The 14,624-nt window shown below is 40.4% G+C and overlaps 1 protein-coding gene across 3 annotated transcripts in view; it reads right to left on the bottom strand.

Moving 5' to 3' along the window:
• The window catches only part of prkcea (protein kinase C, epsilon a), a 107,587-nt gene that overhangs the window by 29,204 nt on the left and 63,759 nt on the right, over positions 1–14,624 (bottom strand). For all 3 annotated transcript variants that reach the window (XR_003938270.1, XR_003938269.1, XM_030163468.1), the window contains exons 2-4: positions 11,154–11,217; positions 442–607; positions 314–348 (exon numbers count right to left, since the gene is read on the bottom strand). Coding sequence is in view for 1 of the 3 variants with exons in the window: in XM_030163468.1 (XP_030019328.1) it covers positions 314–348; positions 442–607; positions 11,154–11,217 (265 nt within the window). In the remaining 2 variants the exon portion in view is untranslated. The remainder of the gene's footprint in view (positions 1–313; positions 349–441; positions 608–11,153; positions 11,218–14,624) is intronic.

Consider the following 14,624-nt stretch of genomic DNA (forward strand, 5'->3'; position numbering starts at 1 on the left):
TTGTTGATGTTGTTCTTCACATTGATTTTCCATTAAACTCTTGGTTTTTGTCCAAGCTGCTGTGGAAAACCGTCTGTATAAGACATCTGCATCCACTGGAGGAGGTAACCTGAGCTCATTCTGCCTCTAAATGAGCTTTACCAGTGTTTCCAACAGTAAAACGTTGGTGTCATTTGTCTTCAGCTCTGGCCTGGAACCAAATCACAGCCATCACTCTGCAACATGCAATCCCTCCGCCGCTCCGCCGCTTAAATAAGTGATGATGTGCGATGTTACTGGAGGAATTTTAGAGCAGTCGGAGAAAAGTACTCACCCTGACACTGGTATCCCTGTTTCCCCAGCACGCCCCTATCGGATCACAAGCAGAAAAACACACAGTCAAACACCCCGGCAGGACCAGCGGCTCTGTCCACACATGTCCACCCGTCTGCGTTTTCCTACCAGATGAAATCTCGGCAGTGGGAGCAGTAGGTCGGCTGTCGCAGGTACGTGGCCATAAACTTGTGTCCGTTGACTTGATGGACGCGTCTGCGGACGGCGCCCTGTCGCCGGCGAGGACCGATCCGCTCACGAAACACTCGCTCCTCATTGTCGTTGGTTCCTGAAGCTGAAAAGATGAAGCAGAAAAACGAGTGATAAACACAAACAAGAGCGAAAACACACAGATCTGACAGCACACAGTACGAGGTTTTCCAGGTTCAGACCCAAAGAGCAGATGAAAACCTCGTATCGACGATCCGGATCAGAATTTTCTCACTTCTTACAAAATTACAAAATGGAGACGCTTGTTTTTACGTCTTATTAATGATATATTTGGCTGAAAAAAGTCCCTTTTTCTTCAGTTTTCTCTTTTTTCTGAACTACTATGAATATCTACGGAAGCGTATTGCATTCACACAAAAAAATTAATTCGCCTCTGTTTTTCTGAATTAACAAGATAATTATCTCGTAATTACGAGAAAAAATAAGTTTAAAAAAAATTCGGTGCTGTTTTTCTGAATTAATGAGATATTGTTTTCTGAAAAAAAAGAAAAAATTGCTCTGTTTTTCTGAATTTACGAGATACTGTTTTTTAAAAACAAATCTAAATTGGCTGTGTTCATCTGTGTCAGTGGGACAGTGGTGCCTGGTCCAGGCAGGAGCTCCTTCTATCTGTGCTGCTGCTGCTGCTGCTGAAAACCTTCGGGGGAGCGTGAATTTGGTTCTGTTCTCGTAACCGGTTCTGTTTACAGATCATAGAACTAGTTTCGTTTACAGAACTCAGAACCGAGCTGTACTCTGACCTCCAAGCCAGGCTTCGTGTACGTATCAAGCCCTCTAAGCTCACCGGTGTGCAGGCCGGACAGGAGCCGGCGCTGGGAGCCTGTAGGCCGGCCTCCTGCAGGGCAGGACGCGGTGATGTGGGAGTCGGCATTAATGAAGTCAAATAAAATGACATTCACCAGCATTAAAGAAAATCTAAACAGCAGAAGAGTGTAAATGTGTATTAGTTTATTTATCGGACCTGATGGAAAGCATTACTCAAGACTTTGCACCTGTTGTAATTTGCGCTAACAATCTCAGTAAATCCCCCACAAACCACAGTGAACCAGGACACCAAGCTGCTCCTCCACAGATCTAGTTCTGAGTAACACTGAAAAAGTCCGTTTTTCTTCCATTTTTGAGGCAATATTTGTGTTACTTTGGATTTATTTATATATTTTAGTCAATAAGTCCTGTTTTCTTCAGCGATAAATCCCTTCTTAAAGGTTAACTGTGGTCAGACGTCCACCTCAGAACCTCCTGCAGGTCTTTACTGGTCCTTCTGGTACTCTACTCTACTATCTCTGTGATGCAGTTGTTATGAAACAGCCTGAACTCGTCAGTGTTTCCTGTTCTCTGCAGATGTTCTGGCTTTTCTTGGATGCTCCTCAGTCAGTGAAGCCTTTATTGTTGTCGTTGACAGTTTGTACAATCGAGGATGATCTGCATCCTGTTCCTGTTCATGTTTAATCGTCTTCCTCCCTCGTTCTCACCAACACCCCACACCTACCACAGACACACTGTCTATTTATACCCATGAGTGGGCACCCACACCAGGACTGAAGGATCCACACACTGAAGAAGGATCCACTGAAGGATCCACACACTGAAGAAGGATCCACTGACTGAAGGATCCACTGAAGGATCCACACACTGAAGAAGGATCCACTGAAGGATCCACTGAAGGATCCACACACTGAAGAAGGATCCACTGACTGAAGGATCCACTGAAGGATCCACACACTGAAGAAGGATCCACACACTGAAGGATCCACACACTGAAGAAGGATCCACACACTGAAGGATCCACACACTGAAGAAGGATCCACTGAAGGATCCACACACTGAAGAAGGATCCACTGACTGAAGGATCCACTGAAGGATCCACACACTGAAGAAGGATCCACACACTGAAGGATCCACACACTGAAGAAGGATCCACACACTGAAGGATCCACACACTGAAGGATCCACACACTGAGGGATCCACACACTGAAGAATCCACTGAAGGATCCACACACTGAAGGATCCACATACTGAAGGATCCACTGACTGAAGGATCCACTGACTGAAGGATCCACACACTGAAGGATCCACACACTGAGGGATCCACACACTGAAGAATCCACTGAAGGATCCACACACTGAAGGATCCACATACTGAAGGATCCACTGACTGAAGGATCCACTGACTGAAGGATCCACACACTGAAGGATCCACACACTGAGGGATCCACACACTGAAGAATCCACTGAAGGATCCACTGACTGAAGGATCCACACACTGAGGGATCCACTGACTGAAGGATCCACACACTGAAGGATCCACTGACTGCTTCTCCATCCATCCATCCATAAATCATCCATCCATCCATGCATGCATCATTCATTCATTCATTCATCCATCCACCTGTACATCCATCCATTCATCCATCCATGCATCATTCATCTGTCCGTCACTCATTCATTCATTCATCTGTCCACCTTTACATCCATCCATCCATTCATCCATGCATCATTCATCTATCCATCATCCATCCATCTTTAAATCATCCATCCATTCATTCATTCATTCATTCATTCATTCATTCATCCGTCCACCTTTACATCCATCCATCCATCATCCATGCATGCATCATCCATCCATCCATCCATCCCTCCCTCCCTCCCTCCGTTCTTCTCCCCATATCCATACATGTGTTTCCGTGGGTACCCTTCAGACAACAGCTCCACCTCCACTCTCCTCTCCTCCCACTCCTCCTCCTTCTCCCTCAGCTCCTGTCCTAGTTGCCTTTCCCTCATCCTCCCTCTGCTTCCTCTCTTTCCTCTCTCCTGGGTTCCTCAGATGTGGTTACCGCTGAGCCTCTCCAGGGTTTTTATCACAGACCGGCTGTCGAAGAATCCTACCGAGCAGGTGGAAGAGTATGTTCTGTATGTGAAAGAAGAGCAGCGATAACGGTTCTAACGACCGAGGGATTCAGCGGACGACAGCGGTAAACGCCATGGTAACCGGTTCAAAGGTTAATGTTTAGCGGAAGTCGAAGTAAACGAGCAGAAGATGATGTAGAACACACAAAAAAAGATGAAAATGTGTAAAAGATGGAACCAGATGAGATGATGTAAAAGGGAAGACAGTATAAACATGATGAAACGAGATGAAAATAAACTAAAGGATGAAAATAATGTAAAAGACAAAACAAGATGAAATCGACAGAAATATACAAAAAAAGAAGAAAATGGCAAAAAAAAACAAAAAAAAAGGTAAGAAGATAATTTGATGTTAAAGACGCAAAAATGTAACGTAAAAAAAACAACACAATGTCACAAAAGATCAGTAAACAAATGAAACAAAACAAAGTTAAAGATGCAAAAAGTCCAAACGTAAAAAATAAAATGTCATAAAAACACTAAAGGAAAAAACAGAAATAAATAAAAGTATGATTGTGTGTTTGTGTATAGGATTGTGTATTGTTTTTGTATTATTGTGTATCTGTGCATTTATATTATTGTGTGGTTGTGTATCTGTGTTTGTATTATTGTGTATTTCTGTGGTTGTATGTTTGTATTATTGTGTATCTGTGTGTTTGTGTGTTTGTATTATTGTGTAACTGTGGTTGTGTGTCTGTGTGTTTGTATGATTGTGTATCTGTGCGTTTGTGTGTTTCTATTATTGTGTGTCTGTGTGTTTGTATGATTGTGTATCTGTGCGGTTGTGTGTGTTTGTATTATTGTGTATCTGTATGGTTGTGTGTATGTATTGTTGTGTATCTATGTGTTTGTATTATTGTGTATCTATGTATTTGTGTGGTTGTGTTTGTGTTATTGTGTGTCTGTGTGTTTGTGCGTGCATTTGTGTGTGTGTGTGTGTGTGTGTGTGGTTGGGGTGGTGTGTGTGTGTGTGTGTGTGTGTGTTTGGGGTGGTGTGCAGATAAACAGGCCATTACTGGGATCACTTTGTTTTACATAATACATCATCCATCTGTTGTGAACACACACGCATGTGGACAACAGACAGGAAACAGACCTGGTACACAACAGACACACACAGACACACACAAACACACACAACAAACACACACAGACACACACAAACACACACAGACACACACACGGAGGCAACGACACAAAACTCATGGTTTTTATGATGTTGCTGGTGCTAAATGCAGGAAAACAGTAACTGATGATGAATTTTTAAAATATTTTATCAAATATAAAGTTATAAAAGTAATAAATAAATGTGATAATTGATCAGTAAGTTCAACATGATGATGTGTATGAATATAAAGTATTTATATATGAAATAAAACTAAGAACAGACGCACAACGACTGAGAGGAAGACAGACACAGATGGACAGATTAGGTCAGATTAATGATTATTCAACATCTGAGATCAACAGATGTAAGAGGAGGAGAAAGGAGGAGGAGGAGAGGAGGAGAGAGGAGAAGGCAGAAGAAGAGGCGGAGAGGAGAGGAGAGGAGAGGAGAGGAGAGGAGAGGAGAGGAGAGGAGAGGAGAGGAGAGGAGAGGAGAGGAGAGGAGAGGAGAGGAGAGGAGAGGAGAGGAGAGGAGAGGAGAGGAGAGGAGGAGTCCTTTCTGTCTGAACAGTTGCAGGGTGAAAACAGAAATGCTAAAAATATCATGTCCTCCTGTGAATCTGCCCCTTCAGCTCCTCCTCCTCCTCCTCCTCCTCCTCTCCATCTCCTCCTCATCTAGTTCTCTTCCATCTGTTCCTCCTCATCACCTCCTCATCTGCGTCTCCTTCTTCTCCTTCTCCTCTCTTTGCAGTAGACGTTCTTCTGTCATGTATTCTTATGTGTGTTTGATTGACATCCAGGGGTCAAAGGTCAAAGGTCACTCATATAAATCTACTGTTTGTTAAAGTCAGTGAATGAACTGAACCTTTACTTCAGTCTGATTTCACAGACTTTCATCTGGAGAAGTACCGTTGGATCTGTTCAGTCTGACTGTTTACACAAAACACTGTGGACACCCTGTCCTCCTCCTCCTCCTCCTCCTCCTCCATCTTCTTCTTTTTTGATCCTCCCTCCCCACCTCCTTCATCTGCTGCTCCTTCTCCCTGTTCTCCTCCTCTGTCTTTTCCACCTTCTTCTTCTTCTGCTCTTCCTCCTCCATCTTCTTTGGCGCTTCCTCTTCCTCTTTTTCTACCTCTTCACCTCCTCCTTCACCTCCCTCAGCTCCTCTTCCTCATTTTTCACTTCCCTCCTCTTCTCCTCCTTCACCTCCCTGTTTTTCTCCTCTTACTCCTCCTTCTCCTTCATCTGCTCCTCTTTCTTCTCCTCCATCTTCCTCTCCTTCTGTCTTCTCCCTCTGCTCCTCCTCCATCTTCTTCTCCTCCTCTATCTCCTCCTTCCACCCCTTCATCTGCTCCTCCTCCATCCTCTCCCTCCTCTATCTCTTTCATCTGCTCCTCCTCCTCTATCTCCTCCTCCTCCATCTTCTTCTTCTTCTCCTCCTCCTCCTCTATCTCCTCCTCCTTCATCTGCTCCTCCTCCTTCTCCATCTTCCTCTCCTCCTCTATCCTCTCCCTCATCTCCTCCTCCACCTCCTCTATCTTTTTCATTTGCTCCTCCATCTCCTCCATCTTCTTCTCCTCCTCTATCTCCTCCTTCATCTGCTCCTCCTCTATCTTCCTCTCCTCCTCCATCTTCTCCTCCTCTATCTCCTCTTTCTACTCCTTCATCTGCTCCTCCTCCTTCTCCATCTTCCTCTCGTCCTCCATCCTCTCCCCCTTCTCCTCCTCTGTCTCTGTCATCTGGTCCTCCTCCTCCACCTTCTTCTCCTCGTCCATCTTCCTTTCCTTCTCCATCTTCTCCTCCTTCATCTGCTCCTCCTCCATCTTTCTCTTCTCCTCCTCCTCCTCCTCTATCTCCATCTGCTGCTCCTCCTCTATCTGCTCCTCCTACATCTGCTCCTTCTCCTCCTCCTCCATCTTCTCTCTCTGCTCCTCCTCCTTGTCCATCTTCTCTTTCTCCACCTCCTCCTCTATCTCCTTCATCTGCTCCTCCTCCTCCAATGTCTCCTCCTTCTGCTACTTCTTCTCCTCCTCTTTCATCCTCTCCCTCATCTCTTCCTCCACCTCCTTTATATTTTTCATCTGCTCCTCCATCTCCTCCTCCTCCATCTTCTTCTCCTCCTCCTCCTCTATCTCCTCTTTCTACTACATCTGCTCCTCCTCCTCCTTCTCCTCCTCCTCCTCCACCTTTGTATTCATCTGCATACATTTCCATCACTTCCTTCGTCACACTGAACTCTGGGAGGAAGTTCAGGAACGGGCTTCGAAAGGGTCGTGAGGTCACAGCGTTTCGCCCAATCAGCTGCGAGGAGGGCGGGGCGTCTCTAATCTGTGGCTCAATCTCACCTTCTATTTTAAGAGTCCACTCCCTCTCCCTCCCTCCCTCCCTCCCTCCCTCCCTCCCTCTATCTTCACTCTCGGCTGCTCTCTTGATCCGTCTTTACAAAGACAAACTCCAGCCTCCTGGACACCGCCGGCCTCCTCCTCCTCCTCCTTTCTCCTCTTCCTGTTCCTTTCTCCTCCCTCCTCCTCCTCCCTCCTCCTCCTCCTTTCTCCTCTTCCTGCTTCTTTCTCCTCCCTCCTCATCCCCCCTCCCTCCTCCTCCTCCCCCCTCCCTCCTCCTCCTCCTCCTCCTCCTCCTTTCTCCTCCCTCCTCCTCCTCTTCTTCTTCCTACTCCTCCTCCTCTTCCTCTTCCTCCTCCTCCTCCTCCTCCCCCCTCCCTCCTCCTCCTCCTCTTCCTCCTTCTCCTCCCTCCTCCTCCTCCTCTATATGCACACACATGAACCAGTGCACTGGAAGGCAGACGCTGCTTCTATTTATAACCAGGTGTGAAGATAAAACAGGTGCAGGTGAAAATCGCTCTTATCGGTCGGCATGTGAGCGAGCGTGTCTGAAAGCGAGCGCCGTCGAGGTCTCGGAGGGCGGCATGGACAAATAAAGGCCGGACACGGATAAAAGCCCGGTCAAACAGTGTCCGGAAATGGAATTAGACGTCGATAATGACTGACACGTCAGACCCAGACTGAATTAAACAGCTGCTTTTGGAATGTAAATACAGTCTGCAGTTGTACTGTTGACACTAAGGCTACGTTCACACAGCAGGTTTTAACGCGCAATTCGGATTTTTGGGTGAAATCCGATTTTTTTGTGCGACTTCTATAAGTTTTGAGTATGAACTGAATGTGACCCTGAAGTGACCTGCATGCACAGAACAGGTCGTGACGTAACACATGACCACTGTGTTTACGGAAGAAAATGTTTTTCCCGACACTCCTCCTCCTCCAGGGACGCAGAATTGTGACGTTTTTCGCATTTCAATGACGTAAAGGTCAGATAGATGTGATGTGGTCGTTCAGACTGAAGTCGCATTGCAAAATATCGGATACATATTGGATTTAAAACCAAATATGAAAGTGGCCCGGGTCGGATTTGAAAAAAAATCGGTTTTGAGCAGTTCAAACTGTCTGTAACAGATCGGATACAGGTCACATATGGACAGAAAAATTGGATTTTAAGTGAACCGGCATTTCACATGTTGAATCTGATCCTGAATTCAGATTCTAGAGCAGCTCATTTTACTATTTTTCTGACTGTTCCATAAAATCATCTATGGATCCACGACAAACATCTGGATTAAACAAACTACAACAGAAGCAGGATGTTAAAATAATATTAATAATACAGCAGCTCCCCACATAAAAATGACCTGTAGAAGAAGAACAACTTAACCCTCAAAGACCCAAAGAAACACTGACGACCAAGAGCATCTACTGATCTAAACTGTTTAACACCTGTTTATCCACTAATCGGATCTATTAGGGGTGGGTGATACGGGCAGAAAAAAAAAAAAAAAATCTCGATTACTTTTTTAAATTTCCCAATAATGTGACAATATCCTTTAAAATGTGAATTTCTTTCTTTCTTTCTTTCTTTCTTTTTGTAAAAAAATGCTGTAAAACTTACTTGCTTACCGGGACATTTATGGATAGACAAAGCGTTTCAGAACACTCACCACAGCTCTTGTTTGTTTTTAAAGTAAATGGTAAATGGACTGAACTTATAGAACACATTTTCTCCACCTTCATGGGGCCCAGAGCGCTTTACAGTTCCTCACATTCACCCATTCACACACACACTCATACACCAGTGGGCGACTGCTGCCATGCAAGGCGCTGCCTGCCCTACTGGGAGCAATTTAGGGTTCGGTGTCTTGCCCAAGGACACTTCAACATGTGGACAGTCGGAGCCAGGATTCAAACCGCCAACCCTTTGGTCATTGGATGACCCGCTCTACCAACTGAGCCACAGCCGCCCCAGTAAAGCAGGGGCAGTAGTTGTATACGTGGGTGTGCGGTCCATAACTGACATAACTAACACTGGGATGAAACAAAAGTGAAACCTGTCATGACCCCAGGAAGAGTCGCTCATGTCCTGCATCAGCTAATGATGATCCTAATAAACAAACAAACAAATGAATAAATGCTTTCAACGTCCAGCTCCTGGCTTCTGTTCCTCTATTATACAGAGGATCTTACACAAAAATTTCACAACTTCTAACCTGTATCCGCTGGACCCCCTCCATATGACACGCTAACCCCCCTTTACGGTGCCCCAGCTGCATATAACATTATTTTGACTGACATCAGTCTGGTCCAAACTGAACCATTTCCAGGTTAGTGATGTGGACCCACGTCTGCTATGAAGTCATCCTCTGAGACAGAAGACTCCTGCACATTTCCTCCATGTGAGACCACGTTGTGTTCTGGTGCCACTGAGTCACCACAGACTGAATCCTGTCCGCTGATTGGCTTCTGAGGCACACATTCAGCCAGTGAGGACTGTCATGCACCTCTCCTTTACCATCTACGCACCGTCCATTTGTTTTCTTTTCGAGACAGTATGAATACTCGAGAAGTAAAATTGCACATCGTCAAATTAACGTTTACAATATTATTGTAGGCGATACATATCGCTCACCTCTACTATCACTACATGTAAATAATTGGTGTAAAATATGGTTTTTCATCTTTTCATGGTGATCAGATATGACCCATTTGGACATTCAGAGGCTCTGTAGTTACCGTGGAAACACCATCATCTTCTACAACATTGATTCACCAGTAAAACCCATTAGAGACACTTGGTTTATGTTCAGTTCAAGATATTTTGTTAATTTTGCTTCATTTTCTCAGTTTTGATATAATAAAGTTCACATTTTTATGAACATGTATGTGATCAGGGCATTAAATATAGGAAAAAATGTAAAATTCAGAGGAAAATATTATAATAAATATTGATAAATCGTTAAGGGAAAGTTAAAAGTTGCTACAAAAATAGCTGTAGGTCTTTAAGGTTATGAATCCACAAGTTTTGCTTGTAGTACAGTATTTTCAGTGTAGCACTAGTATACTTAAGTGTTTAAATTCTAGGAATATATGTGCTGTTAACAGAATTTTACACATCCAAAAAAAAAAAAAATCTGATTATAAGAGGCTGGTTTTGCTGTAAAGTCCCATCTGTGCGGAGCGTCGCTACCCAAGACAAAGCCAATGTTTCTATGGTTAATTAATCCAAACAAACAGAGCAGAAAACAGGACAAGGAGAGGACAGGCAGACATTTTTAGAGACTCTGCAAAGTTACTTTCTTGGAAAAAAAAAGAAGCCCTGAGGCGTCTGGATTGATTTCATCCCTCACTGCAAAAAAAATAAAAAATAAAAATAAAAAAAGGGTAATATTCCGGCAGCAGGGATGCCGAAAGAATACTGTTAAATAATGGAAAATAACCACCTCATAAAAATACGGTAATTTTCCATAATTAAAATACAGGTTTTTGCCCTAACTTTACATGAGATTTTGCTTTCTTTTTTTTTTTTTTTTTGACTTTTTAATGTTTAAAAATGAATATTTACATGTATTAAAACAATCAGATTACCTATAAATGTATATTAAAAAAACTATTTTCAGTGAGACTAATTTGTACAATCCACTGATAAAAACTGTATTTGGACAGTTTATCAGTGCTTATACATGTTATACATTCACAAAATTACATTTATTCAACAGTTTTGTTGTGAAACCTCCTGTAATTACACAAGATATTTGTCAATTAACAAACAAGTCTTGTTAAACTTACAGAACAAATACTTCTGTTATGGTTTTATTGTCAGTAATTTTATCTCATTTTATTATTATTTTTATTTTTTAAACAGTATTATACTTTAAATTAACAGTTTAATCTCAAAAACAGAAAAGAAATACTTGTGAAATTATGATACATTTATAAATGTATTTTAACTGTATTTTTCTGTGAAAAAAGAAAAAAATTCTTTTAAAAAATTTAAATTTTATGGTTATTCATAGTTAGTTTTTTCATGTTATTTTACATTTGACATGTAAAATCGCAGTCTGTTTTTGTCATTTCATTGATATTTTACTGTATCTTGAAAATAAAGGAAAAATCTGTAAAATAAACAGTGAAAATTCTGTTAAATTACAGATTTTTTTTTTACAGAGCTCATCAGGCTTTGATTGTGCTTTTACTGTACGTGTCTGCTCATCGTCTGTTTTTGCATCAGTTGAAACTGGTGGTCTTACCTTCAGTGGAGGATCCGGACAGATCGATGACCACGTAAACCTTCCCCTCCGGTTCCAGATCGATCTGCAATGAAACAAAATAAAAAGAGGAGTCAGTAACGGGTGGAACATCTGAGGAGGATGAGGATGTGGATGGAGGGTGTTTGGTCCTGAACAAACAGACAAACAGACAAACAGACAAACAAACAAACAAACAAACGCCAACGCACGTGGAAGAAGTCTTTATCTCCACCACCCTCATTATCGTCTTCATCATGAACACAATGCTATTATTATCCCAGCATCATCATTAAAGGACACAGTGTAGGGGCTGATCAGCTGATACTTTAATTACACCCAAACATTTCTGTAAAAATAGTTCCAGTGTTCCTGTGTGTCAGCGTCAGGTTCTAGTAAGAATCAATACCAGGTGGATTTGTGAGGTTGTTCAGGTTCTGTTCTATGTTCCAGTCCATTGGTCCGGATGCAGATCAATCTAACTATAGAAGTGGGCGGGACTTCCACTGGAGGAGAACTGAACTAATATGAACAATATGAACAAAGTCCATATATGAGTACTATCAGTGATCAGTAGGAACTAGATTGATATCTGGAACTATTTACATGTTATAAACCATCAAAATATGGACCATTAGAAGTAATATTTTTTTAAAAATTCAACAAAAATTCAAGAATCAGACAAAACTGTGATCAAACTTTGCAGATATTGCCCCAAGGAAACATATATAAAACATAAAACATATAAAACGCATATAAAATTCGAAATTAGTCTGACCGGTAATTTTTTGGAAAAGAAGATAGTTGAAATGTAGACATTGCTGACTTTGTGTTTGACCCTTCAAGGTCACTCAAGGTCAAAGGTCATGAACCCAAATGAAAGTCCATATGTAACTTCCTATCAATGATCAATAGGAACTATATTGATATCTGTAACCATTTACATATTATATGTAATACTTTAAAAAAAAATTCCTCTAAAAAAATAATAAAAAACGTCAGACAAAACTTTGAACAAATTTCAGATATTGCCCCAAGGAAATTATATATAAAATCTGAAATTATTCTGACCAGTAATTTTGGAAAAGAAGATAAAATTTTGAAATTTAAAAGTTAAAATGTAGAAATTGGTGACTTTGTGTTTGACCCTTCAAGGTCACTCAAGGTCAAAGGTCATGAACCCAAATGAAAGTCCATGTATGACTTCTATCAGTGATCAGTAGGAACTATATTGATATCTGTAACTATTTACTTGTTATAAACCATCAAAATATGAACCATTAGAAGGAAAGACACATTTTTAATCATTAAAAACTTTGTCAAAAGTTTTAAAATCTAAATTTCTCAAAAATGTGAACAAACTTTGTAGACAATGTCCCAAGGAAGAAACATAAAAATAATTTAATTAATTTGACCCGAATGAAAGTCCATATATGACGTCTATCAGTGATCAATAGGAACTATATTAATATCTGTGATCATTTACATGTTATAAACAAACAAAAATATGGGCCATTATTGTTGTTAGTAAAAGCAAATTTTTAATATTTCAAAAAATTTGGCACAAATTCAAAAACCTAAATTTCTCAAAACTATGAACAAACTTTGTAGACATTGTCCTAAGGAAGAAACATAAAGAATTTGAAATGAATCCGACCAGTAGTTTCAGAGAAGAAGGTTTTTGAGATGTAGACACTGGTGACCTTGAGTTTGACCCTTCAAGGTCACCCAAGGTCAAAGGTCATGAACCTAAATGAAAGTCCATATATGACTTCTATCAGTGCTCAACAGGAACTATATTTACAATATATCTGTAACAATTTACATGTTATAAGTTATTAAAACGCAGACCATTATTGTGGTTAGTTAAAGCAAATTTTTAATAATTCAAAAATTGGTCAAAAATGTAAAAATCAAAATTTTTGAAAAATTTAAACCAACTTTGTACTACTTTATCCAAAGGAAGTAAGTAAACTAATAAGCAGCAGTAAAGTAGTAAGTAAAGGTATATTTTTAATATTTCAAAAATTCATAAAAAAGAAATTAAATAAGCTCTGGAATAATGATAATATAATATAATATAATATAATATAATATAATATAATATAATATAATATAATATAATATAATATAAATAATGATGATGTGTGATAAATATATGATAATGATAAATAATGTCCAAAAAGAAACAGTCAGATGTAATGAGAGAAAATGCTGCAATTTTTCCCTGAAATCATTCTGAAATCTGGACGTTTTTCTGCATATCATCATCTTCAGTGAGTGACAGTCGTGTTCCTCTATTTGCACAGTTTGTGTTTATTGATGGAATAATATTTATGCTGCTCTGGCGACCAGGGTGGAAGTCTCTCAAGTCCTTATTTTCACACATGTGACATAATAATGAGTCACAAATTAAAAAAAAACAAATAAATAACATGAACACAGACACAAACCCATGAGTTTAGTATCGTTTCTGTATCATATTAAGTGTAAAACCACAGGGGACATGATGAGAGCTTTAACCACTTCACTGTTAAAGCACAAATTCAATTAAAAACACACAGATGATCAGAATTTGTCTACATGGTTTGCAGCTTTATCCAGGAATATAAAAAAAAAAAAAAAAAATCAATCAGCCTCTTTAACAAAATGTTCTCGTCCGAGGCCAAAACATTTTCAGCGCTGCGTGTTGGACAAAGTAACGCTTGTGGAATCTCATCCAAACGTCTTATTTTTAGAGCACCCCTGAGCCCAGTTTTCTCTGTGACGGACTTGTGAACGAGACTGTGAAATGGGTAGAATTAATATCTTGCGCGAGGCTCAGGCGGATGTCAGAGTCACCGAAAGGCGAACCAGTCGTCAGAAGATAAACGAGGAGGAAGCCGAGAGGATTGACGTCACCCGAAGAGACACAGCACCTGCATAGAAACGCAATAATCCTCCACATACGAGGAAAAAGAGGCTCTGGAAGGCGCTATTAATACCTCTGCCCTGGCCCACATTCCATTTGATTGGTTAAATAATCCATTTATTTAGTAAAAAACAACGTAACCGTATTTAAGGTTAGCAACGAGCAGAGTAAAATACATGAAAGTAACATATGTGAATTTATTTCCCAATTAAAATAGAAATAATAAGACACAAAAGTCAGAAAAAAGACGCAAGTGACATAAAAACACAAGACAAAAACACTACACAAACCAGAAAACAATGAGAAATAAAAACAAGAAAATGAAAAAAGATGGAAAAAACACAAAAACATTACAAAAGTGGAAAAATCCACAAAAACATAAAAAATTAAGGTAAGAAGATTAAAAATAAAAAAAAAACGCACAATAAAAGTTAAAAACACAAAACATGAAACAATGGAAACATCCCAAAAACAACAAACAAAACTTAATAAGACACAAACAATGTAAAAGTCGAAATAAAAACATAACAAAAAAGAAAATACTACACAAAACATAAAAAAAG

Source organism: Sphaeramia orbicularis, chromosome 19, assembly GCF_902148855.1.
Source record: "Sphaeramia orbicularis chromosome 19, fSphaOr1.1, whole genome shotgun sequence".
Classification (NCBI taxonomy): Eukaryota; Metazoa; Chordata; class Actinopteri; order Kurtiformes; family Apogonidae; genus Sphaeramia; species Sphaeramia orbicularis.